At 47.1% G+C, this 26697-nt stretch overlaps 1 protein-coding gene and 1 pseudogene across 3 annotated transcripts; one reads left to right on the top strand and one right to left on the bottom strand.

Annotated features, from left to right (window-relative positions):
- Positions 1-425: 425 nt before the first annotated feature.
- On the bottom strand, positions 426-1714 carry LOC101999644 (annotated as a pseudogene).
- A 7826-nt stretch (positions 1715-9540) lies between these two features.
- On the top strand, positions 9541-25165 carry Slc46a3 (solute carrier family 46 member 3). 3 transcript variants are annotated; one of them, XM_005344714.3, is made up of 6 exons: positions 9541-9652; positions 10278-10490; positions 17068-17938; positions 19936-20019; positions 23782-23938; positions 24454-25165. In XM_005344714.3, exons 2-6 carry the CDS (start codon positions 10302-10304, stop codon positions 24533-24535), a joined length of 1383 nt encoding a protein of 460 aa, XP_005344771.1. In that variant the 5' UTR covers positions 9541-9652; positions 10278-10301; the 3' UTR covers positions 24536-25165. The 3 variants fall into 3 exon arrangements, with proteins under 3 accessions (XP_005344771.1, XP_005344772.1, XP_026644243.1); XM_005344715.3 differs by lacking the exon at positions 9541-9652 and adding an exon at positions 9661-9747; XM_026788442.1 differs by lacking the exon at positions 9541-9652 and having other exon boundaries at positions 10342-10410.
- Positions 25166-26697: the final 1532 nt, after the last annotated feature.

The following is a 26697-nucleotide window of genomic DNA, read 5'->3' as shown; positions in this document are numbered from 1 at the left end:
CTGATTATAGTTATATACCAACGAAAGAAGGACAGAACACGAGACTGCTTGAAATCTGGTGGTTTTTCTGTTAAAACAAAATTAATTTTTCAACGAGTTCTACCAATTGGAATCCAGCAGCATCTCCAACTTGTCATGCAGAGACACAACATCATCCAGAGACATGACATCACCCATGAAGATGGACTTCTCACCCATTTCCCAATTTAGCAGCTTTGACATTCTCCATGTTACCGCTTACATTGGGTAACACTGTGGCCTTGTCCAAGAAACCATGAAGGTTGACAGTTTTTACACTGTCAAACATCCAATCCTGAACCAAGCTGTGGGGAAAGAACTCTGTTCATCTGGGCCTTTGGAAAAGGCATGGGGAGGCCTCTAACCAGGACAATAGAAGCATAGCCGAGAAGGTTCCGAGTCATTTCTCAGCTTTGTTTGCGAGGTGTCCCGACATCCACTGTAAGTTTTGAATGTAGTAGGAACTTTTGTTTATCCAACACCTGGTAAATAAGTGAATTAACCATCTAAGTGCACCATCTGAGTTGTGTGTGCAAGCCTATCAAACCTCTCAGGATAGGGTTCGTGTCTGCGGTCAGTTTTGGGTCACATCTTACCACACCTCCCGAACACAGTACTTGGATAAGAAAGGAACATGCCTCTATAAACTAATCTGTTAGAAACATCTTTTTCTCCTTCCCAGGCCCAAGTTATTAGCAAATCTGCTGGTGGTGAGAAATTGCTGTTTGCTGAGAGGCAGACACATGTTGCGGAAATGTCTGCCTAACTATGCAAAGATGTGTTGCATTTGTTTAATTATGAAAAAGTGTGTTGCTGTTTTACCTTGCCTGCCTAAGGCACCTGATCAGTCTAAATAAAAAGCCAAATGGCCAATAGCTAGAGAGAAAGTATAGGCAGAACTTCCAGGCAGGGAGAGTAAGGAGGAGGAGGAAATTAGGCCCAAGGAAGAAAGAAAAGGAGACAACAGGGAGACACGGGCCAACCAGACACAGAGGAAGCAGGAAAGTAGGGCATACAGAATGAAAGAAAGGTAAAAAAAGCCCTAAGGCAAAAAGTAGATGAATAGAAACATTAAAAGAGCTAGTGGGATAAGCCCAAGCTAAGATTGAGCATTAATAATTAATAATAAGTCTCAGTGTCTTTATTTGAGAGCTGGTCAGTGGCCCAAAGAAAATTCTAGCTATAGAGTTGCCTCCAAAATAATGCTGATAAGGCAAGCTGAACCCAAACTTGTCCATCGCCACAGAAATGTGTCGAGGCTGGAAGAAGCATTTGTAAGTGTTGCAGTCATTCACTCGAAAGACGTGCACATTGCTGAACACGAAGCAGGGGTGGTCATATTCCTTTAAGGCCCCTGGAAAGTCTACATTGAGGAGCTTAGCGCAATTGAACATGGTGTCTCTGGCCTTCTTGATGACATAGACACTGTAGTAAAGCTGCTGGTGTTGCAAGACTGGACATAAATAATACAGCCAATATTTGAGATGCTCCTCTATATTGCAGAATGAGATGGCCTCCTTGTGGGGAGAGATGCAGTTCTCAGGGGTGTGTTAGCCACCCATCTTTATCTCCCAGTTCTGTCTTGTCATAAGCTCCAGATCCACCCATATGTTAAGTCAATCCTCGTGGAAACAAGGAGCAGTGGGGACTCCTCAGGACAAGCAGGCAATAATACTCTGGGAGACCCTTGTAACATAGTCAAGTTGCTCAAGGGACCCGGATCCTGGCAAGGATGCAAGGAGGTACTCAAAGGAGGTGCAGGCTGGAGCTCCTGGCAGGGATGTGTGCTAGTGGTGCCCTGCAGCCGCCTGGGGACATGCACCTGCCAGGACAGGAGCTTCAGGTCACTAAACAGGTAACAGAGAGAGTCACTCCAAGGCACAGCACACAGAGGGCCAGGAGCCAGCCACGGCCCCCATGTAAGGTCCCCAGGAACTTCAAATGCTTCCATCCAGGAGTTTCATCTTCGGGCAGCTGCTCCTGGGCCACCGGTGAAGAACAACAATGAGTCTCCACCGCTGCACCGGGGTCAGCGAGCCTCCACGGCTGTGCCAGGGTTTATACTGACTCTGGGCACACGGGAGTGGGTGAGGCTGCCTTCGGGGCATTTTACATACATGCATGATTGTTGTTGTGAACCTGTCTCTTATCACCATGAAAGGGAGATAGCACCTGTAAACTGTGAATGGGTCATTAGGAAGCACCCAAGCGTGGGGCTGTCCTTGGGACATAGTTGCCCTAGTTCCTTAACTCTAGGGAAGTACAGTGGTCAGGGACTTTGTAGCCTGAGTAACGACACAAGCGGCTGCTGGTGGAAGTAGCTGTGAGAGTAGAAAGACGGGGAGTATTGTGAGCCCGACTCTTCTTTGGAATCACCTTGAACCTTGGAACTCACTATGCAGACCACGTTGGCCTGGAATTCACTATGCAAACCATGATGGCCTGGAACTCACTTTGTAGAACATGCTGGCCTGCCTAGAACTTGCTATATATACTGTGCTGGTCTGGAACTCTAGACCACGCTGGCCTGGAACTCACTATGTAGAACAAGCTTGCCGGCTCTGCTTTTTCCAGTAACCTTGAGGGATTAAATGAAAATGCACATTATTCTATTAGGATTTGGCTGGTGTATGCCAGTCGGAGCACCCCTCCTTGGTGATTAGCAGCTCTTTACTGCTAGCTGAATTCTTTTTTTTTTTTTTTTTTTTTTTTTGAGAAAGGTTTTCTCTGTAGGTTTTGGTGCTTGTCCTGGAACTAGCTCTTGTAGGTCTTGTAGATCAGGCTGGCCTCGAACTCACAGAGATCCTCCTGCCTCTGCCTCCCAAGTGCTGGGATTAAAGGCGTGAGCCACCACCGCTAGCTGAATTCTTGTAAGAGACTTCACACCCGCTTGAGCTTCCTCCCAAGGACAGCGCAGGGAGGAGCTGGCTGACTATACTGCTCTTTGTTCTGCCTTGTGCCTATAATTGGTACATATGCTGTGATGGAGGAAGGTGATTGGTTGATTAAATAAAGAAGCTGCTTGCCCTGATAGGTTAGAACGTAGGGGGAGGAGTGAACGGAGCAGAATGCTGGGCGGAAGAGGAAGTGAGGTCAGACTCCACAGCTCTCCTCTCGGAGAGACACCTCAGAGAGACAAGATGCTCCCCTCTTGCGGGCAGAGGTGAGAGCTCTGCTCTCTGAGGCACACGCGATGAAGCTCCGACCCAGCATGGACGTAGGCTAGAATCTTCCCGGTAAGCGCACCTTGGGGTGCTACACACAGATGATTAGAAATGGGCTAGTCCAGGTGCGAGAGTTAGCCTAGAAGAGAATGAAGAGAATGGGCCAAGCAGTGATTAAATGAATACAGTTTGTGTGTTGTTATTTCGGGCATAAGCTAGCCGGGCAGGCGGCCGGGGTGTGGCAGGGGTAATGGGGACGCAGCTCCTCCGCACCTATTACTACAATGCTGGCTGAGAAATAACTGGGGGCTGGCTGGCATTTACCTTCAGTCCTCCCGCTCTGTCCTGTGTTTCCCTTCATTTGCCTCTTCCTTTAACCTCAAGCCCCATCCCAGGTACCCGCTGTTGTAGACCGGCTCTGACAGGTCTACAACAGTGTATTCACTTCACCTCAGCCTAGCCAGATGATCTATATCTTAAGAAAATAAAATACTTGCCCATTGGAAGGTAAAAGATGGCGTGCTTATTAATTGTCCTAATTGTGTGTTCGTTTGATTATGAAAGAGGCTGAACAGTTTTCCTCATTCCTGAAGGAGAATAAAATTTCAGTTAGAGCTGCAGTTAGCTCAGGACTTCACATTTTAGACTGGTCTATGACAATATTTCCTCATGTTATGACTATACCATATACAAAATACAGTTCTGGCCCATCCTTATTCCAATAAAGCAGGGAATGCTGTCATAACTGCAGTATCTCGGAAAAATCAGGGCATTGGAAAAATGAACATATCAGATGCTTCCTGGAGCCATATTTAGTATCACTGTGTGATTTGTGGGTACGAAGCAAAGCCACCTCGTTTCACCCATTTGCACCATTCTAAATGTGAATGTAGTCAGGGTCCAGTCAGCATGGCTGCTCTGTTCTCAGAGCATGCGTCCTCCTGCAGCTAAAGTGACCAAGAGAGGTAAACAAATAAACAAATCCAACACATAGACTGTGGTGGTGCCGAAGGAAGATAAACAGGTCGCTTTTATGCTAGAAAATAGTGAGGGCTGGAGAGATGGCTCAGAGGTTAAGAACATTGACTGTGGGGCTGGAGAGATGGCTCAGAGGTTAAGAGCATTGCCTGCTCTTCCAAAGGTCCTGAGTTCAATTCCCAGCCCCAACATGGGGGTTCACAACCATCTGTAATGTGGTCTTGTGCCCTCTTCTGGCCTACAGGTAGAAATACTGGCAGAACAGTGTACACATAATAATAATAATAGAATATGACAAATATACTTTTTAAAAAAAGGAAAATAGTGAAAGATGGTCAGAGCCAGTTTCTCCACGGTGGTATTAAGGCTAACCCCTAAGGTGCATGTTAGGTTTGAACATCTCGCCTGGAAGTTCTCCTGACAAAAACAGTTTCCAAGGACATGTGTTAGCAACGAATGTATGTGGAGATACGGCCTGCACTGGTTACTTAGCTTGGGTCTTATGAGCAGGATCGTTTGGGAAGACGGAACCTCCAAAGGGAAAACACCTCCAATCAAGCTGGCCTGTAGGCAAGCCTGTCCGGCGTTTTCTTGATTGATGATTGATGCAGGAGGGCCCAGCTCAATGTGGGCGGTGCCATCTCTGGCCAGGTGGTCCTGGGTAGTCCAAGAAGCCCGGACCCAAAGAAAATTTAAGATTATGGTCAAGTCCTGACTGTCGTATTCTGTGAGGCTGATCATCACAGCCAGCAGTCTTGAGGCCGTTCCGGATGTAAAAGTTTCACTAGTTTGGTGTGCAGAATGCAGAGTGACCCGAATATTTGGGGGTCTTTGAGGCCATGATAAAGGAGGTGGAATTTAACTCTGGATTCAGTGACAAAGTATTGAAGGTTTCAGAAAGACCATGATTTGTTACTGCATGGGAAATGAGTTAAAGAATAGAGGCTTCCCGATGAGAAACTACAGTGATCGTTCCAAGGGGCAGCCTGGGACAGGGACCTGGGACAGAAGTGAGTCATCTAAGTCCCTACACACGTGACTTTAGCTCAGTCTGCTACCCTTAAACCTCCTCCCTCACCTAACCCCATTAACGATTAGACCAGCGCCTTCAAGGACAAAATATGCTCTTGGAACAGTGGAAGCTGTTCTCTGTACATCACCCAAAACTAGGCTACATGTAGCTGACCAACAGAGACTTAGATTCAAACCCAAACAGTATGGAAAACCCACCAGGAAGCTGAGTCTTTTCTATGGGGCCTCCTGTCCATTTACCTTGCTGTGGCGGGCAGAAGATCTCTATGAATTCACTGTACACATAAGCCAATCAGAACTTCTCTCCTGCCTCAGAGGGCCATTCATTCATTCTCTGAGGACTCCCTTCATTGAGAGGTAAACGCCTGCCCATGGCGGAGGGGGGAGGGGAGCGGGGCTTACTCGGCCTAAAAAGATGCAGTCCTGTTTACTGAGAGGTCAGGCTGCTGGCTCAGCTTCTAGCCTCTCTCCGCTCTGGGGAAGTGGAACTAGAGAACAAGATGACCACCTCTCAGGCAGGCAGTTCTCAGGAATCAACACCCTCACAGTGGGACACCTCTGGTTCCTAGATACTAACCCCGGCTCCCTTTCAGTTCCCTTCCCTTAAGGGCCACAAGGCCTGTGCCACAGCCTCCTCACTCTGCTCCTTCAGACACTCCCCTGCAGTCTCCCCTCCCCGCCCCATGCTAGGCTGTCCCTGCCCACCACCAGCACCACCAGCACCCGCATTTCTGACATGAAGCTTCCTTAGGGCATTCAGGTGCCACAGAAGTAATACGTAGTTATCTGCTTCTTCTCCATCAGCCTTCAAATGTCACTTTCCAATGGACAGTGGGGAGAAATCTTAGTCGAACCAAGGAAGAGCTATTCAGCCTAAATGCTCCAAAGCCAAGGTGCCCACACGGCTTAGAGTCACACACAGCAAACAGGCACAGATTAAGCTATGTGCAGAATGTAAAACATTCACCATGCACACGGTGATCAAATAGTCAAGGGTGATACCCACGACTACCTGCCTCTGCTGACTGCTCAGGTGAGGTCCTGATTGACACAGGGAACGGGAGGCTAAGGGATTATAAAGAAGATTACATCTGTTGAGTATCCCTAATCAGAGAATCTGAAATGTTTCAAAATCCGAGATCTTTTGAGCATCAGCATATCCCTAATTAGAATATTTCACATTTTAGATTTTCATATTAGGGATGGTTAGCCGGTAAACTCTATGTAAACAGTACCTCTAAGCAGTCTTCCCAACCCCTGACATCAGAAACACTTCTTGTCCCAGTTCTTTAGGGTGATGGACGTTCAGTCTAGCAGTGGAAGCTAGGGTGTTTAGGTGAAGAGGGTGGTCTGAGGAGTGGGGTGTGGTCGGCATGTTCTGGATAGCCAAGTCACTAGCAAGGCAGCAGGAGTGGGAATGGGATTGGAACCACTTAGTATAAGAAATAGGTTCCCGGCGGGGCGATGGTGGCGCACGCCTTTAATCCCAGCACTCGGAAGGCAGAGGCAGGCGGATCTCAGGGAGTTCGAGGCCAGCCTGGTCTACAAGAGCTAGTTCCGGGACAGGCACCAAAGCTACAGAGAAACCAAAAAAAAAAAAAAAAAAAAAAAAAAAACAACAATAACAATCAAAAAAAAAAAGGCTCCCATGGAAACTGGGAACCCCCCCCTCCCAGCCCTGACAGCAGCAAGAAGGCGGGGTCTGGTCCTGTTTATCAGTTCCTAGACAATGAAGGTCAAAGAAGAGAAGTTACAAATTTCTTAACTAGATAAACTTGGGTCTCTTTCCGCAAATCATTGACTGGAGTCCTATGCTCTTATTACATTTCCTGTCTACAATTTGCGCTCAGGAGAGAGTCCTATTCCGCTCTTCTCAGCTCTGTGTCTCTGTGAGGGGAGCTGAGGCCTTCTCATCACACCTTAGTCGATCTGATCGGAAATGAAAAGTCCCATTTTTTTCTTTTTGAAAACCAAGTTTGGTAGTTGCCATGGTTGGTTCGCTGTTTGCCTGCAGAGCAGCTGTTCTCAACCTTCCTAAGGCTGTGACCCTTTAATACAGTTCCTCATGTTGTGGTGACCCCCAATCATAAAACCGTTTTCATTGCTACTTCATCACTGTAACTTTGCTACTCTGATGAGTCATAATGTAGATATCTGATATGCAGGACAGTCTTGGGCGATCCCTGTGAAAGGGTCATTGTTATTCTTTTTTAAAGAATGCTGCAAGATCCCGGTGGCAGTAGGCAGCAGAAATGTTGTAGGTCCCAAATGGTAGCGGCAGGCCATGTGGTGGCAGGCAGCTCCTTAGCCAGATGTTGCAAATCAACCAAACTATGTAGAAAGTAGACTCAGCTAGGAGCTTAGTTTAGGCACCTGAAGATTGTGCGGTGCTGGGAAACTCAAAAGTACTACTGCCCGAGTCACTCCCTCGATGCACTCTGTGTTTTTCTGGGGCCATCTCTCTGGTACAGAATTTTTACTGCTTAGTCAGCTCTTCTCCGCAGTCCTTCCTACCCTGAAGGTGTCCCAGATCTACCACTTAATGCCTGTGTTGCCATCTTAAACTCTCATGGACAGATGGCTCATTTGTCAAGAACAGGGACTTGTGCTGCAGAAGACCCAGGTTTGATGCCCAGTACCCATTTGTGTCTTGCCTAGTTTACAAACACCACCTGTACCCATTACCCAGTACCCATTGTGTCTTGCCTAGTTTACAAACACCACCTGTACCCATTACCCAGTACCCATTTGTGTCTTGCCTAGTTTACAAACACCACCTGTATTCCCACTGCCATTGCTTTGTCAATTAGGGCTTGGCCCACATCTGACCTTGACTTCTAGATAAGATTAAGATGCTTTCTCCCAGAACTGTCCCCACTTCCTGGTACAACCACTCCAGCCTAAGGCCTTCCTTTTTTGGAGAGGACACCAAACTACGAAACTTTGGGTTTTAATGTGGCTTTTCTTCCTCAGGAAGTAATACCCTGTGGGCTTCAGGTTTGTTCCAGTTGTGTGTATGGGAGGCCAGTGGTGGTTTTCTCCCTGTCTCTGAGGTTGCTGTGTGTGCTTTGTGAGTTTTACTATAACCTCTCAACAGAGGAAGAGTGGACATTCAGAGAGATTTTAAAATCCCCTCCATGCCGGGCGGTGGTGGCGCACGCCTTTAATCCCAGCACTCGGGAGGCAGAGGCAGGCAGATCTCTGTGAGTTCGAGACCAGCCTGGTCTACAGAGCTAGTTCCAGGACAGGCTCCAAAGCCACAGAGAAACCCTGTCTCGAAAAAAACAAAAAAAAAAAAAAAAAAATCCCCTCCAGTGGGGGAAGGGGTGACCACAGAGATGGCTCACTGATTAAGAGCACTTGCTGCTCTTGCACAGGACCTGGATTCGGTTCCCCAGCACCCACATGGCAGCTCACATCTGCCTGTAACTCCAGTTTTAGGGGATCTAGCAGCTTTCTGTGACCTCTGCACAGGGTGTACATACACATAAAACAAGATAAACATTCACATAAAAATGTAATAAATGTTTATTTAAAATTTCCCAAGGCCAAAACCTCCCCGCTTAGAACTCTTTTCTCGTGTCCTTCCTGTGTCTTGTCGCATTCTTTTGGCAGACACTCGTTGGGTTCACCTGTATGCTACAGTGAACTGCAACCCAGCAACCCTAGCCTGTGACGTCTGCAATCACTTTTTGTTGTTTTCCTTTTAACATATATTATATTATATATGTTATATATAGTATTACTATATATTATATACAATATATGGTTTTTGTTGTTGTTTTTTTGAGACAGGGTTTCTCTGTAGCTTTGGAGCCTGTCCTGGAGCTAGCTCTTGTAGACCAGGCTGGACTTGAACTCACAAAGATCCTCCTGCCTCTGCCTCCCGAGTGCTGGGATTAAAGGCGTGCGCCACCACCGCCTGGTTTACAATATATGTTATATAGTATATATAATATATTGCATATAGTGTGTATATACATATATACACATATATATACACATATACATATATACACACATCTTCCCTGCTTTGGACAGAAGTCTGGCTATGTAGTCCCAGCTGTTCTCGAACTCTCGATCCAGCTGCCAAGGTGATCCCCGTGCGACTCTGAGGCGCTTCAGTGAAACCCAGTTCCTACCCAGAAACACTTGGCAGAACCTGCGGGGAGCTGCCGGGTCACCCAATCTGCAGGGTTGTTGGGGAAGAGCCAGCAGGGCCTCCGGGGGCGGGCACAAGAGAGTGACACTATGCTAGGCCAATCCCAGCGGGGGACCGGCCGCGGGATCCAATCGCAAGCGATCTGGGGAAGGGTGACAGCTCTGGCCGGAGATTACCATCTGCTGCTGGCTCGGGTGATGATGCTCGGCTGCCGAGTCACCACCAGGACCCAAAGACCAAGACTGCGGAGGCTTAGGGAGCAGCCGGGACTGAGTCCGGAGCCACTAGAGACTAGGAGGTGCGCTTATCTTGCTTTGCCTTTAAATAGGGCTCCAGTGACTCGTTCCAAGGACGTCCCTCTGGTGTCGTCCAGCTCCAACTCGCTGTCCCCAGGTAGGGCTCCCCCACCCCCCCGCACTGGAAAGCCGGAGACGCTGCGCCCTACACGGGTAACTGAAAACACAGTCCTTTAAACGGTCCTACCTGAGCCTAGCCAGGCAGGAAGAATGTAACTGTGGGCTGAGTTTAAAAAACAAAAACAGAAACGCCCCTTCCGATTGGTAGCTGCTTTTTGCAAGGCCCTTAATCCGCAGCCAAATCACAATTGCGTAACCTCCGGGTCCCCAGGGAACTGCATTGTTTACCTAGTGGGAACCAGCCGGTGTTGTTAGGCGCAGCACTGGTCGCATCGACTAAGCAGAGCCTGGGAAGAACTAAGTCCTAAGAGAACTTAGTTCGCTCCTTGGAAAAGAACCGGGAACTCTCTCCCGGCAAGGGCACTCTCAGAAATCTGGAACTCTCTTTGCTTATTCACGCTTATGACACATTGTTCCAACTTCCCCATCTTTGAGAATTTAGCCTCTAGGATAAGGAATCAACTGATGAGTTCTCTTCCCTGTCCCCCCATTCCCTCTAACAAACAGACTCCATCTGCCCACCTGAGCAATATGAAGACTTCATTCATCGAGCCCGCCATTCTCCTAAACGCGTTTGCTATGACCCTGAACATCCCGCTGACAGCGCAGTACGTGTACCGGAGGATATGGGAAGAAACGGGTAACTACACCTTTGCTTCTGGTAGCAATGTCTCTGAATGTAAGCAAAACAGAAGCGACCCGATCTTTGCATTCCGGGAGGTAAGAAATGAAAACCTCCTATCCTATGGTTAATAGGGAATAGAAACAGGTTCCAAACCAGAGACTTGCCAGGCATGACAACCCCAGCCCCTAACCCCTCCCCTCCCCAACACACCCAAAAAAAGGTCAAACCCAGGGCCTTCTCTCGGTTCCTCCTAACACCTTTAATGAGCCTCTGTAAAATTTCTCCCTGTGTGGGATCCAGCTCTTTTCTCTTTAGAAATCTCATTACAACCGCATCTATTCTTTGTTGTTTTCTTGAAAACAAAACAAATGTCTGAAAAATTGGACCAGGGCCATTGTCACCCATGGGGGTGGGGCAGCATTTGTTGAGGTCAGGAGGCCAGGACACAATATAAGTGTTGAGTCATGTGCCCACATCTGGACTGGGGAGTGCTCACTTTGACTCTCGGTATCCTGCAAATGTTTAGCTAGACATTGTGAGGCCTTCCTCTGTCATCACTCTGTTGGGGCCAGAGGCCGTCTTTGCCAAAAGCCTGCCATGCCCAAGTCCAGAGTGCAGGAGGCGACATCAGGTGTTTTCCTCCAGTGTCATATTTACGAGCTCGGAACTGCTCTAGTGAGGGATATTTTGTGGACACAAGAGTGGTGCTGCTTTCGCAGACACCGAGGAGAAGAGATCACTGAGTTGTCTTCCCTCATCTGAGGGTCTCGCTGTGCAGTGAAGTGAGTCTGAGGTGGGGACATGGCAGAGGACCCCCAAAGGAAGGCCTGAAGCCACCCCAGCTGCCCCAGGGTATCAGGTGGAAGCTGGATGGGACAAGGTCCAGCTGCTTAGTCAGGCCTGTCCTTACTTCCTCATGCTGGGGGAGAATTTCCTTGGAACAGAGCATTTCTGACCAGCCATAGGGCCTGCACAGTCACACACAGAAGGGTAAGAGCCTCCTGGAATGGTTCACTGCCCTCCCCAGAGTCTGCTCAGGAGGCTGGGGAAGGAGGGTTGTGAGTTCAAGGCCAGACTGGGCTACCCTGTCTCAAGGTAAAAACAATGATAAAGGGGAAGGAAGGTTAGACAGCTGGCTGGAAGAAACTGAGTTCAAGATCACATGACTGTGACATCCAAGTTAGATTCCTCATCTCTTAAAAAAATAAGTTTCAATATCCATCTCTCCCAGGAGAGAGAGGGTCCCAGGAACTCATTATTTCTTTTTTTTAAATATTTATTTATTTATTATATATACAATATTGTCTGTGTGTATGCCTGAAGGCTAGAAGAGAGCACCAGACCTCATTACAGATGGGTATCAGCCACTATGTGGTTACTGGGAATTGAACCCAGGACCTTTGGAAGAGCAGGCAGTGCTCTTAACCGCCGAGGCATCTCTCCAGCCCGGAACTCATTATTTCTGTGTGAGTCAGGGATTTCCTTCGTCCCTCCCCAAGTGACAGAAGCAAGCCCCTTGGAGAATAGAAGAGAAGCACAGTGTTAGCCCTTCCAGACCTGGCTACTGACAAGCCCCCACCCCCACCCCCCAAATACGCTCCTAGAGCAGCATGGTTTCCTGCAGTTTAGCCAAACTTTCAGTTTGATTGTTTTTTTCTTTTCCTTTTTTGTTTTGTTTCCAATTGTTCTGATATTCAAGAGACTGTCCTTATTCCAGGTATTGCCCCCAAAGTTGTTCCGTGCTTTCCCTAAAAGTAGGGAACTAGACCTTCCCACACTTAGCCCTACCCTGCTGCCCACAGCTGAGGCAGGACCAGACAAGAAGCAGGATGATAGCATCACCTTTGCCTGGATCACTTCCTTCTGGACACTTTCCAGATGTTGCCCTTGTTTGACTTCTCAGAGAACACCCTCCTCCCTCTCTCTGAATCTGAGAGCCTTGTCCCCTGCTCCGAGCTCTATCTCCGGCAACCAGCTCTGTTGTGTGAGCTTGGCCTCTTGATTTTCAAATGAGGTGGGACTAGGGGTTTGTGTCGTGGTCACAGCATAAGGAGCCAGCCCTGGGAGAGGACTAGAAAAACAAAATTCCTTTCTTACCAACCAGCCCCAACTGTCCGTTGTGTGTAAAAGGACACTGAGCATTGCAGTAGGGAGCGCTGTACAGCTCAGCCATATTTGTCTGTCCTTCTTGTCCGAGTCTGTTTCTCTGTTGCTGTGATAAAACACTGACCAAAGCTAGGCAGTAATGGTGCACGCCTTTTTTTTTTTATATAGATTTATTTATTTATACAACTTTCTGCTTCCATTTATACCCACACACCAGAGGAGGGCGCCAGATCTCTTTACAGATGGTTTGGAGCCACCATATGGTTGCTGGGAATTGAACTCAGGACCTCTGGAAGAGCAGACAGTGCTCTTAACCACTGAGCCATCTCTCCAGCCCCTGGTGCACGCCTTTTAATCCCAGCACTCAAGAGGCAGAGACAGGTGGATCTCAGTGAGTTCAAGTCCAGCCTGGTCTACAGAGTGAGTTCCAGGACAGCCAAGGCTACATAGAGAACCCCTGTCTAAAAAAAGCAGAAAACAACAACAAAACAAAAACCACTGACCAAAAAGCAACTTGGGAAAGGAAGGGTTTTATTTGGCTTACAGGCAGAGCCCATCATCCGAGGCAGGAACCTGGAGCAGAGACCACTGAGGGAGGTGCTCTGTGCTCCCCTTGGATTGCTCAACAGCCTTCCTTACACAACCGAGACTGGCTGCCCAGGGATAGTATCACCCACAATGGGCTGGGCCCTACTCCACCACTTAACAATCAGGAAAAATGTCCCTCGGACCTGGTCACCGGCCAATCCGATAGAAGCAGCTCCTCAGCTGAGGTTCCCTCCTCCAGGCTGACTCCAGTTGGTGTCAAGGTGACTACTGAAGCTGACCCTAGCACATCCCAATAACAAACAGACCCATGTACACCTGTGTGCTAACATGGAAGGTATGATCTTACAGTTCAGGGTGTGGAGACAAGAAACTTAACTTAGAATGGTGACTCAATGCTGGTAATTCTAGCACCTAGGGTGCAGAGGCAGGAAGATCATGAGTTCAAAGCCAGCCTGGGAAACTTAGTGAGACAATCCTGTCTCCCTAATTCAAGGGCTGAGGATGCAGCTTAGTGATAGGTAGGTTACTTGGTATGCACAAGGCCTTGGACTCAATCTTTGTCCCCAAAAAATAACTCGTAATCAGCCTTATGGTAGTGAACATCTGTAATCCTGGCACTTGGGAGAGAGAAGCAGAAGGGTTACAAGTTCAAGACCCACTTAGGATATATAAAGACACTTGTCCCAACAAATTAAAAAAATAATTAAAGAATGAATTGGACTCTCGCACCTATATTTGGTATTTGAAAGCCTATATTTCAATGACAGTCTTATTTTCCAACCTCTGTTTATTAACATACACATATATGTATAAAATCATCTTAGTTAGGGTTTTATTGCTGTAAGGAGACACCATGACCACAGCAACTCTTATAAAGGAAAACATTTAATTGGGGCTGGCTTACAGTTCAGAGGCTTAGTCCGTTATCCTCCTGGCAGCAAGTAAGGCAGTATGCAGGCAGACATGGTGCTGGGGAGGTAGAGTTCCACATCTGGATCCGCAGGCAGCAGGAAGAGACAGTGAGCCACTTCTGAATCCTCAAAGCCCGGCCCTAGTGACATACTTCTCCAACAAGGCCATACATTATTGAAGAATAATGCCACTCCCTATGAGTCTATGGGGACCATTTTCATTCAAACCACCGCCACAATACACACACGCACGGGCACACACACACACACACACACACACACACACACACACACACACGTAATATCGCTGAGAATGGAGCGTTACAGCTAGTGGCCACCTCTCTATGGGAACCCTTTCACAGTGGTGGGCACTTTTGGCTAAGAAGTAAAGAAGTGTTTGGGGGGGGGGTTCTAGACATGCTTGTTGAATTTTGAGGAAGAAGGAATTTTCCAAACACTCGCTACACCATTTCCTTGATACACGAGTACCTCTTGAGAAGTAAATTGGTAACAGGACTCTGCTCCGCAATTTAAAAAAAAAAAAAAGATATACTTGTTTTTAGTGTATGAATGTTTTGCCTGAATTATGTTTATGTGCCACATACATGCAGTGAGTGCCCTCAGAGACTGGGAGTGGGCATCAGATCCCCCAAGACTGGAGTTACAGATGCTTGTGAGCCACCACGTGGGTTGTGGGAACAGAATCCGGGTCCTCTGAAAGAGCAGCCAGTGCTCTAGGCACTGAGCCATCTCTCAGACCCCATAGCTTGTGCCTTGTGTCCCTATTATGACTCCAGATGGAACTGGGCTTTGAGTTTCCTGTTAAAAACAAAACTGTTTAAGCATAGACGGCAGAGGCAGAGGTAACTGTAAAGACTGGGGGAGGAGTAATAGAAGCAAGTGGGAGACAGATTTGGGTGGACCGACATAAAGCAGGATCCCTGCTGGGAAAACCTGCTTGAAAAGTTGGTTAAAAGATGACTTTGCATTTATTTACTCAGGAAATATGTATGCAATGGCTACTGTAAGAAGGCAAAGATGTGCACATCGAACGGGCAGGGCTGAGCACTGAACGGGCCCAGGGCTGGTGCCAGGCAGCTCATATGTCTTTCAAATGTAACTCTCCCAACAGCCTGCAGAGTTCATTTTTATCCCTCCTGTCAGAAGAAGCAGCAACAGACACAATAATTTGATAATATCCTCTATGGCCAGCAAGTGGCAGAACCTTATCTTCTTCAGCCATGTGTTGGTTCGGTACCCACCAAGAGCCTGCCTTGTGCCCAGTACCGTTCTCAGAGCTGGTGCCACTGTGTGTAAGAAGGCTCGCTTGTAAGGTCTTGCTCCCTATAGATTAGGTTAGAGCGGGGTAGAAAAACGGTTCTTTCTTTTTTGTTTTTTTTGTTTTTTTTTTTTTTGGTTTTTCGAGACAGGGTTTCTCTGTGGTTTTGGAGCCTGTCCTGGAACTAGCTCTGTAGACCAGGCTGGTCTCGAACTCACAGAGATCCACCTGCCTCTGCCTCCCAAGTGCTGGGATTAAAGGCGTGCGCCACCACCGCCCGCCTGTTTGTTTGTTTTCTGAGACAAGATTTCTCTTGTGTGGTCCTGGCTGTCCTGGAACTCGCTCTGTAGACCAGAGTAGCCTCGAACTCAGAGGTCTGCATGCCTCTGCCTCCCAAATGTTGGGATTAAAAGTGTGTGCCACCACCTCCCAGCTACATTTTGTTTTTTTTTATAATTCATTAATTTATTTATTAAAGATTTCTGAGCCGGGCGATGGTGGCACACGCCTTTAATCCCAGCACTCGGGAGGCAGAGGCAGGTGGATCTCTGTGAGTTCAAGACCAGCCCGGTCTACAGAGCTAGTTCCAGGGCAGGCTCCAAAGCCACAGAGAAACCCTGTCTCGAAAAACCAAAAAAAAAAAAAAGATTTCTGTCTCTTCCCCGCCACTGCCTCCCATTTCCCTCCCCCAATCAAGTCCCCCTCCCTCGTCAGCCCAAAGAGCAATCGCAGGACATGTGTCATTTTACAATGGGACATACCATGTGCTAAGAGCGAAAGACCCATGTTGTCAGAAAGCCGTCAGAGAATTAATGTAAAATGCCACATGTCCTGTGCATGAATTGGACAATACTGAGACATGACACACATGTCTTTAAAAGAATTTTAAAATTATTTTTATGTGTATGGGTGTTTTGCCTGTATGTGTGTATGTTTGTATTTGCACCATGTGCATGCCTGGTGAGACTAAAAAAGGACTTTAGGTCCCCTAGAACTGGAGTTACAGTAATGAGTCACCACATGGATGAGGGAGCCCAAACCTGGGTCCTCTGAAAGAGCAGCCAGCGCTCCTAACCACTGAACCACATCTCCAGCCCCACAGATATCTTTAAATAGCCCCAAGTTCTTCCATCCAATGGTTGCGTAATGACTGTCACAGTTGCCTAAGTGTGTGTCCTTGTGTACCCATGCCCCTTTGTCTATCATCATTATATTCTCAGTCCACAGACTGCAGCTATCTTGAGCAAGGCAAGACTCCCCCCCTGGCTCTGTCTCATTCCTTCTTTAGTAAACAAAGAAATAGAGTCTCGCTCGTCTGTCTGTGAATGCAGAGGCTCAAAGGGGAGCAGAACTCTGCTTAGCTAGAGTCTACCAAGCAAGTGTGTGAACCGTCCGCTTCCCTCCTGTAGCCTAGGCAGGAAGACCCATCCCAGCAAGGGTCATCCCCCAGGCTGGAGAGCCAGAGTCGGGATGATCCCTCGGTGCAAATGGTTCACATGGTAGGGGAGGAAAATTACCATTCTATTGCTGGCCCCAGAGTCTGTGACATGCACATGGCCTTTGGAGGAACAGACACCCGTGCATGCAATCTTCTTCTCATAGTTTTGAGTCTCTACCACGAGTGGTGTGTAGGTGTCATAACTAAGTGTGGGCATGTGACCTTCTGACATACGCTTTATGAACTGCATGAAAACTTAATTGGGTACTGTCCCCCCACCTACCTGAGGCCTCCCACTCGCTACCAGCAGCGAGATCAAGGAGGCAGACACCACTATCTTTTATATGGTCATTGTATCTGCAAACACTTTGTCTTCTTTGTCCTTCCAGGAAGTTCAGAAAAAGACATCTCTCTTCAACCTGCAAGTGGAAATAAGTGGGCTAATTCCTGGTCTGGTGTCTACCTTCATGCTTTTATCGAGCAGCGACAACCATGGACGGAAACTCCCCATGGTTCTGTCATCCCTTGGCTCTCTAGCCACCAACATCTGGTTGTGTGTGCTGTCCTACTTGGGCCTTCCTCTCCAGCTTCTGATTGCATCCACCTTCGTTGGTGCCCTTTTTGGGAATTACACCACGTTTTGGGGTGCTTGCTTTGCCTACATTGTCGATCAGTGTAAAGAATACAAGCAGAAAATCATTCGGATAGCCGTCCTGGATTTTATGCTCGGAGTTGTTACTGGGCTCACGGGCCTGTCATCCGGCTATTTTATCCGAGAACTGGGCTTTGTGTGGTCCTATTTCATCATCGCCGCAGTTCTTATAGTGAACCTGACCTACATTTCATTTTTCCTCAGTGACCCCATAAAGGAGTCGTCTTCTCAGATGGTCACTATGTCCTGTAGGGAAAGCCTCAAGGACTTATTTTACCGGACTTACCTGCTTTTTAAAAATGGCTCCGGAAAGCGGCAGTCTCTGCTCTGTCTGCTGATTTTTACCATTGTCATTTATTTTTTTGTGATCATCGGCATTTCCCCAATTTTTACACTCTATGAGCTGGGCTCTCCGCTCTGCTGGGATGAGGTGTACATAGGCTACGGTACAGCTTTGGGAAGTGTCTCCTTTTTGATCAGCTTCCTAGGCATATGGCTTTTTTCTTATTGTTTGGAGGATATTCACATTGCCTTCATTGGCATTCTTACCACCATGCTGGGAATGACGCTGGCTGCCTTCGCCAGGACCACGCTCATGATGCTTCTGGGTGAGTTACACACGTGTCTGGTTTGTGTAGGAAGTGGAGAAGGGGATCACTCTTGACACAGAGCTCCCTATGAACCCGTTCTCTTTCAATTTAAAGCAAATGGCCAGCTTGCCAGAAACCAATAATTAAAACACCAGATTTCCTAAAATATAACGAATACATGGGATCATCATGATTTTCCAAATCTGCCTATTTGCCAAAAATACGTCCTTGGTGCGAGTCAGTTCTTGAGCAGTGCTTTCACTGAAATGCGTGTTCCTTAGAAAGTGTGTTGGGACAGGCAATGGAGCTGTGATGTGCACTCCTGGTCCAAGGCAGCTGTTTCTACCATGGAGGTGTTTGTTAGTCATTGCCGCTTGCTAAAGAAAGTTTGACAAATCAGAATTAGGCTCGACTTCCTCCTATATTGCTGTGTGACCTTGGCGAGTTCATTCCTCTGAACCCTTTATTCTCTCCTCGTGTGATGGGCACAAGAAAGCTTCATTCAAAAGGGTGTATAACAGGTCTTGGAGAACTAGAAAGCACTTTGCATAGTGCCTCTTAGACAGGAGAAACCACATCCCACTTTCACAAGACCACATTAAGTCAACATGTACAAATACTCTGGAAACTGTAAATACAGTATTTGCAAGAGCAAATGTCATTATTTTATGATATGATGAAATATGATTCTATTAAGAAGCATAACTTGCTGGGCCGTGGTGGCGCACGCCTTTAATCCCAGCACTCGGGATGCAGAGGAAGGCGGATCTCTGTAAATTCGAGACCAGCTTGGTTTACAGAGTGAGTACCGGGACAGCTAGGGCTGATACACAGAGAAACTCTGTCTCGAAAAACCGAAAAAAAAAAAAAAGAAAAGAAAAGAGATAAATTAAAACTGGTAGCAATGGCGCACACCTTTAATCCCAGCATTTGTAAGGCAGAGGCAGAGGGATCTGTGAGTTTGAGGCCAGCCTGGTCTACAAAGGGAGTTCCAGGTGAGCCAGGGCTACATAGTGAGACCTTGTTTTATATATATATAAATAATATATATAACATGTAATAATTTAATATATACATTAAACATACATTTATCATCTGTGTATATCATTATATATATACCACATATATGTGTGCGTGTGTGTATCTCACAATTTAAGAAGAGAGACAATTGTGTTCATGAAATTTCCAGCCAAAAAAATGAGCCAACAAAACAATAAAGAGGCAAACCTATAAAGGGATCCTTACAGTAAGGGAATAAGATCCCCAAGAATGTAAAGTCCAAAGAACAAAAACCATATAAAAGGAGTTGGAATGGTGGCTCAGCGGTTAAGAGCAGGTCCAGCCCGAGGATCAGAGTTCAGTTTCTTGGCTCACAACTACCTTAACTCCAGGTTCAGGATATCTAGAGCTCTCTTCTGGCCACCATGGACACATACATGGGGCACAACACACACACACACACACACACACACACACACACACACACATATAAATGAAAATAATAAATATTTTTAAATGGGTAAAAGCTGCTGGGCAATAGTGGTACACACCTTTAATTCCAGCACTCAGGAGGCAGAGGCAGGTGAATCTCTGTGAGTTCGAGGCCAGCCTGGTCTACAGAGTGAGTTCCAGGACAGCCAGGGCTGTTAGACAGAGAAACCCTGTCTCAAAAAAAGGCGGGGTAGAAGCTAATTAGGAGTCAAAAGTTACTAAATAAATAAGTTGTTACAGTATTAGAAAAATAGACAAATGGGTCTCATCTAGGCCAAATCAGGCAGACTGAATACACATGGATCAAAACATTTGTGGGTACTATTTGTAGAACCCAAACCAGAACTCTAGAGTAAAGCAAGCTTCCAACAGTGTCGGTCCTCTGTTAGCTAGGCAAAGGCTGCGGGCAGCTGGATCTTCAGCGGCTGTGAGTCAGGCTGCTCATAGGAAGAGCTGTTTAGACCAGCGAGCTTCCTGACTTAGCCTGATTTGACTATTGATCTGGTCGTCTGTTCATCTCACAGTCAGGATTCCGTTCTTTTTCACCATGATGCCGTTCTCTGTCCTGAGGTCCATGCTGTCGAAGGTGGTCCACTCCACTGAACAAGGTGAGTTCGCGCTAAAGGCAAGAACAGCTGTCTCCCAACTTCAGACTGTACGATCGATGCCGGAAGCTTCTGAGCCGCCTACCGGAGTTTCTGCCGGGCTCTCCTTTGAAGGAGAAGCTTAACACTTTGGAAGAGGGGGCCCTGTTTGGAAGCCCTGATTTAGAGGGCTTCTCTGGCTTTGTCTCGGCCAGAAGAAGGGGGGGGTGGTCTTGGAGTCAAGGACTCTCCTCACTGCGAACCTAGGGCGCTCCTAAACTCCTAGCTGCACTCTGGCTACTAGGCCACTCTGGTTCTTGGCGACTGAGCGCCTGGATGATCTTCTTTAGTGGACCATGCCCAGCCCTATGTACTCCCTCTCCATCAAAGGAGGGTCCAGTGGGTGGCTTGATAGGCAGGTCTGCCATGACCTTGGAGTTGTAAGTGCCCGGGGTCTACACCCAGGTATGAATGGTCCTTTCTGAGTCATGCAGCAAGGAAACTCCAGTGGGATGGTTGCAGGCTGGGGACAGCTTTCTCGCCATTGCCCAGTTTCTAGAAGGAACTCTTAAAAAGCCTGAGGACTCCATGTTTTCATCTGGCCTTCCACACTGTAAAGACACATCACACTCATCCCTAACCCTTAGTAACATCTAAATACTGCCGTCCCTTTATGTCTGACAGGAAAGGTCCCAGAGCCCCTCACAGACACCAACATTTTGACACGCTACAGTGGCACATGTGTAAAATTGTCAGTCGGACTCATTATTTTGCACACTAACCAAAAAAATCATGAAAATAATTATAACAGTTTTAAGCTGGATAGTATTTGTATATAATTTACATATAACCTCCAGGCTTTCCCCATCTCTAGATGACCCCTAATACCTAAGATGATATAATTTTGTGAATAGTCATTTTGCTGTGTTGTCTAGGGAACAATGACAAAAAAATGTCTGCATGTGTTTGGCGCCTACCTATAGGTTTGGTGGGTGGAAGGCGGACCCTTCAAGGGTGAAGCCGGCAGACACAGAGGGCATCCATGAGTGGGTGATAGTGACCTTCGGTTCCATTCTTACGCAGGGCCCCAGAAAGGTTTTCTTCTGGGCCTGAACCTGCGGCCAAGTTGGAAACACAAAGCCAGGGGGATTCCATGGAAGGTAGTGCAGAGGAATGGGCAGTGTGGAGACAGCCAGGCAGGTGGCCCAGACAGACAGGCAGAAAGGAGACATCCTGACCCAGCTGTGCTCTGTTCCTTTGACCAAGTGCTTCAGCAAGGTGGCCAGCGAGGAAGTCCCCAAATACAAATGGGAGCAGGGGAGATGAGAGCTTCGGGGGTGCAGGCAGAGAATCACCACCCAGGGCGTAGTTAAGAACAACCATGAGTTACTGGCATGTGGTGCGGGCCTCCCTCAGTAGCCTGCGACATCATCAAACTGAGGTACTCACCTGTCTCGTATCTTAGCCTTGCGAGGATGTTCCTGTGTGAGTACATATGAACCGCTCCTAATAGCACGTTTGGATTTGTCAGTTCTGTCAACACTGAGAAAAGCTGCACTTCAATCAGTTTTAAAATATTAGTATTGGTTCTTGGCCACTTGCAAACGGAAGCTGTGTCTTCTCAAAGCTGTTCATGGACTGCCATAATGGTTATCTAGAGATCGCTTAGGAGGAGAAAACTCTGAACAGGTGCCGTGGAGAAACTGGCCTTTGCCTTTGGTTTCAGCAGTGGTTTCTTTGATGGAACACCAACAGAATAGCAATAAAAGAAAAATAATGTAGATAAAGGAGCTGAGGGGTGGCTCCGTGGCTAAGGGCACTGGCTGCTCTCGTAGGGGACCTGGGTTCTGGTCTCAGCATCCACATGGTGGCTCTCAACCATCTGTAACTCCAGTGCCACAGATCCAGTACCCTCTTCTGGCTTCCATGGGCACCAGGCATGCACACGGCGCACATACAGAACTTGCAGGCCAAACGTTCTTACCCATGAAATAAATCTAGAAGTCATAAATTATCTTGTTCCTACCTCTGAACTCAGAAGTGCCTTAGATAGTGGTGAAATTGTCATCGCCCGGTATCTTCCCATTCTTGTATTTTTTCTAAACAGTCACTCTGTGCGAATATGATGCACGTTAGAGTAATCGGGGAAGAAGGGGCACACCACAGAGGCCACCAGGTGCCACTCACCCCCTGCAAGCTGAACTCTGATGCTTCAGAGACTTGGGCATAGCTCAGTGGGAGAGCACGTGCTTGAATAACTAGAAGGGAGAGAAGGTAGCGTGTTGCATGATGTTTCTGAAATTCCCTGTGCTTGCTGTCTTGTCCTGACGCCACTCACAAACTCATGGTGAGCATAAATGGGGACACAATGAAACAGGTGTTTTGAGTTGCTCAGTTTGTTTTCAAAGTCTAGAAAGTGCACTCATTCGGGTGTATTTAATCCAGCTTATCTCTACAAGCACTTAACACCTGATTGCCCAGGGAAGTCGAGCAACAAGCTACGCTATGCCATAACAGCATATTGTGTGAGACAGATGGTGTCTGCCCCAACCTATTTATCTTACAGTCTGTTTTTTTTTTTTTTGTACTGTAGCACTATTCCTGGGTATAGCAAGAAACACAAATAATATATTGTAACTAAGCAAGTAGGAAAGTCAGTTAAACTGGCTCCTTGCATCACCATAAATCATGAAGGCAGTACATGCTACTGGGTGATGGATGGGTATAGAGTCCTGAGTTAAACCTTTTTTCATTCCTTTGACAAATGCTTGCTAAATGGCTGTCATGCACCAGGACAACTGGGCCCCGAGGACATCAGGGCAAGCAGAACAGCCATGTGTATGGGATCGATAGAGCTGTAGCTCAGTCAGAAGGAGACACATAAATGCCCACACAGTATTTTCTATCCGTAGCTAGATTTCTGTCTAATGGGTGACTGGCCTCAAGGCTGTGGGAGAAGGAGACACTACAGTTTCCAAATGAGTCAGCTGGCGGTACCTTTGTCAACTTTTCCCGCAGACGTCAGTGCTCAGCTACGGGGGTGTTCCCTGTCTCTCCCATCAAGTCCACGGGGAGCACCATGCCTCAGACCCTTCATCTGCAAAATGGATCAGTTACTTCTCAGGCTGTTGTTGTTGTTGTTGTTGTTGTTGTTTGAGGCAGGTTCTCAAGCTAAGAATGACTTGAATTCTGATTCTCCTGCCTTCACCTCCTGAGTGTTGGGATTACAAGTGAGTGCCACGATACTGGTTTGTGCTGTGCTGGGGAGGGGACCCCGGGGCTTCTTGCATGCTAGACAAGAGCTGTGCCATCTGAATTGCATCCCCAGCCCCTTCTCAAGGACGTGAGTGGATGGATCACTTGAGGATCACATGTCGTGTCCTGTGGTTCTTTCTTTCTTTCTTTCTTTCTTTCTTTCTTTCTTTCTTTCTTTCTTTTCTTTTCTTTTCTTTTCTTCCCTTCCTTCCTTCCTTCCTTCCTTTCTTTCTTCTTGCTTGTTTTTTTTTTTTTTTTATTGGAGCAGAGGCATTCAAGACAAGGTTTCTCTGTGTGTAACCTTGGCTGTCCTGGAACTTGCTCTGTAGACCAGGCTGGCCTTGAACTCAGAGATCTGCCTGCCTCTGTCTCTGCCTCCGGAGGGCTGGGATTAAAGAAAGGCACGTGCCACCCTGGACCAGCTCTGTGGCTGTTTTCAACAAACAAATTCTAGTGGTTCACTTTTGACTACTGTTTTGTAATTCACCCTTTTTCTTTTTCTTTCTCCCTCTGTACCCCTGCCCCAAACAGGTGCATTGTTTGCTTGCATAGCTTTCTTAGAAACACTTAGTGGAGTCACTGCGACCTCTACCTACAATGGTATTTATTCAGCCACGGTTGCTTGGTACCCTGGCTTCATTTTTCTGCTGTCTGCTGGCCTCCTCATTCTCCCAGTCATGAGTTTATGGTAGGTACCTCATGACTTTCTCGTAAGACATACGGCTAAATGAATCTTCTAACTGTATATGCAAAACAACACAGGTTCTTTCTTTTCTTTTTTTTTTTTTTTTTTTTTTGTTTTTTTTAGCCTGTGTTTTTTTTGGTTTTTTGAGACAGGGTTTCTCTGTGGTTTTGGAGCCTGTCCTGGAACTAGCTCTTGTAGACCAGGCTGGTCTCGAACTCACAGAGATCCGCCTGCCTCTGCCTCCCGAGTGCTGGGATTAAAGGCGTGTGCCACCACCGCCCGGCTCAACACAGGTTCTTGACATTTGGCTTTGGAGGATGCTTTTCTAAAGAATTGTTGGTGCCGGGCGATGGGGGTGTAGGAGAGAGAACTCATTTATTTTATTAATTTAAAAATGCTATAAATAATGAGTCAATGAGGTTTAAAATGCCTGTCACACAAACTGTATGGGTGGAAACAAGAGAATCTTGGTTACTTATGTCTTTTAACCCCTTCCAAATGCTCATTTGATTTTGTAGGGGTGTCAAGTACATTGGCTGGGAAGAGGGAAGCTACACACTCTTTGCCCCAGAAGAGCCCAGTGAGCACACGTCAGAGTGACAACAGTTGACAGGAACGCATGCACACGTCATACACACAACTCCGGAAGAGCATACACCCCACAGTAGCAATCTGTGTCTCCAGGTCCTTTCTCCTAAGCCATGCAAGCTGTGAGGCAGTGCCCGGCTCTGCTGCTTCTGGGGCCGCCCATCACCCTGTGTTCTTCAGTACAGAGAAGAACAGGCCTCAGAGCCCTCCTCGCTTCTCCATGGACCGGACAGAGTGGAGAGTGGAGGAGACCTGGGGAAACTGCAATAAGACTTGAAGCAATAACCTCACTGACAGGCTCCAATCTCTCATGTGGAAGCCAAGGAGTCCCAACCTCGGCCTGTCTGTCTGCACAATGGGCTTCTGACTGCTCAGGGATTTTGAAGACTTAATGAAGAATTTTTATGCTGACTAGTCACTGATATGAAAATAATGTTCCAGGCGTTTATACCACTTCCTATACTTGACCTATCAAGGCTCCAGTGATGGGTGCAAAAATCCTTGAAGAGAAGCACTTTTTAAAGTAAATGTTTTCACTTCTCCTAATATTTTATTCAGTGACAATCTTGACGATGTTTTTATATGTAATGGGGGAGGGAGTACGAATTCAGATTATAAATAAAACTGTCTTAAATTTTAAAATTGAGCAGTCAGCTCTCCGTGTATAAAGTCAGTCATACCTTGCAGCCTGCTCTAACTCTCGGGCTCAGTATGTTGAAATATGAGCGGCGGAGCTGCGTCCCCCGGCACCAGGCCGCCCACACGGCTAGCTTTATACCCGAAATAATTACACGGAAACTGTATTCTTTTAATTACTGCCTGACCCATTAGTTTCAGCCTCTTATTGGCTAGCTCTTACATATTGATCTAACCCATTTCTATTATTCTGTGTAGTCCACAAGCTGGCTTACCAGGAATGATCTTAGCCTGCATCTGCCTGGAGTTGGAGAACCATGGCGACTCACTGACTCAGCTTCTTTCTCCCAGCATCCTGTTCTGTTTTCTCCGCCTACCTAAGGGTTGGCCTATGAAATGGGCCTAGGCAGTTTCTTTATTAATAAGAAATCATTCCCACATCATCAGTAGAAGGCTATCGTGGTCCACAAACCCTGCCTGGGTTTCTCAGCTCTGATCGTTCTTACCTTCCTGTCGCTCCACACTGTGCTGCGAGGATGTTTCTAAAACACAGATCTTTTCCAGCTAGAATCCTTCAGCAACTGTTGCTCATAGGAAAATAATCAGGCAAGCATGTGACCACCGCTGGTCCTGCCCCGTCCCATGTCACAACACATTACACCCATACGCAGACCCACCCTCTTCTCCCAAACGCCGCGTCTCCTTTTCACACTGTTCTGTTTCTCCTTCCTCTCACCTTTCACTGAAATGACACGCGTCAGCCAAAACACTGCGTTCCCTGTACAGCCAGGGTTCTCGACATTTGTCCGCCCTCCTGTAATCTCCACAGGGGTTCCACAGCCTGTTATATAGACAGGAATCCCATCTAGCATTTTCCACTGGAATTTTTTAAAGATTCAATTTATTTTTATGTGTATGAATATTTGATGGCACGGTATGTCTGTACGTCATATGCATGCAGGGTCCACAGAGTCCAGAAGAGGGCACTGCGCCATCTGGAACTGGGGTTACAGATGCAGGTGAGCCTTCACGTGGGTGCTAGGACTGAACCCAGGTCCTGTGCAACAGCAGCCAGTGCTCTCAACCACCGAGCCATCTCTCCAGCCCAAGATTCCATTTGTTCCCCACCACCACCACTGGTCTTCTTGAGGACTGGGACAGTCTTTGCTTGTCGCATGCTCAGTAAATGCTACAGAACTAGATTTGATGACTACAGCTTCTTTCCTTTTATTTGTAAGAACTGTTTAAACTTACAGCTTTAATGGCTTATGAAGTAAGCACTCCCACAGTTACTAAGCTAACCCTGCAAACAGAATGAAAAAAAAAGTTGGGCTGTGTACCTTTCAAGCTGATTGTCCCTCTTTCCATGGGTTATTCAATACCTTCTATTTTTCTTTTCTTAACTGTGTGTGCAGGTGTGTATACATTTGTTTGTGCCTGTGGAGGCCACAAGATAGCTGCCGCTCTGGTTTCCTTGTTTCCTTCCTTCCTTCCTTCCTTCCTTCCTTCCTTCCTTCCTTCCTTCCTTCCTTCCTTCC

This window comes from Microtus ochrogaster, chromosome 2 (assembly GCF_000317375.1).
Source record: "Microtus ochrogaster isolate Prairie Vole_2 chromosome 2, MicOch1.0, whole genome shotgun sequence".
NCBI lineage: Eukaryota > Metazoa > Chordata > Mammalia > Rodentia > Cricetidae > Microtus > Microtus ochrogaster.
The sequence above is the reverse complement of the archived record's forward strand: the minus strand, read 5'-3'. Positions and strand labels throughout refer to the sequence as shown.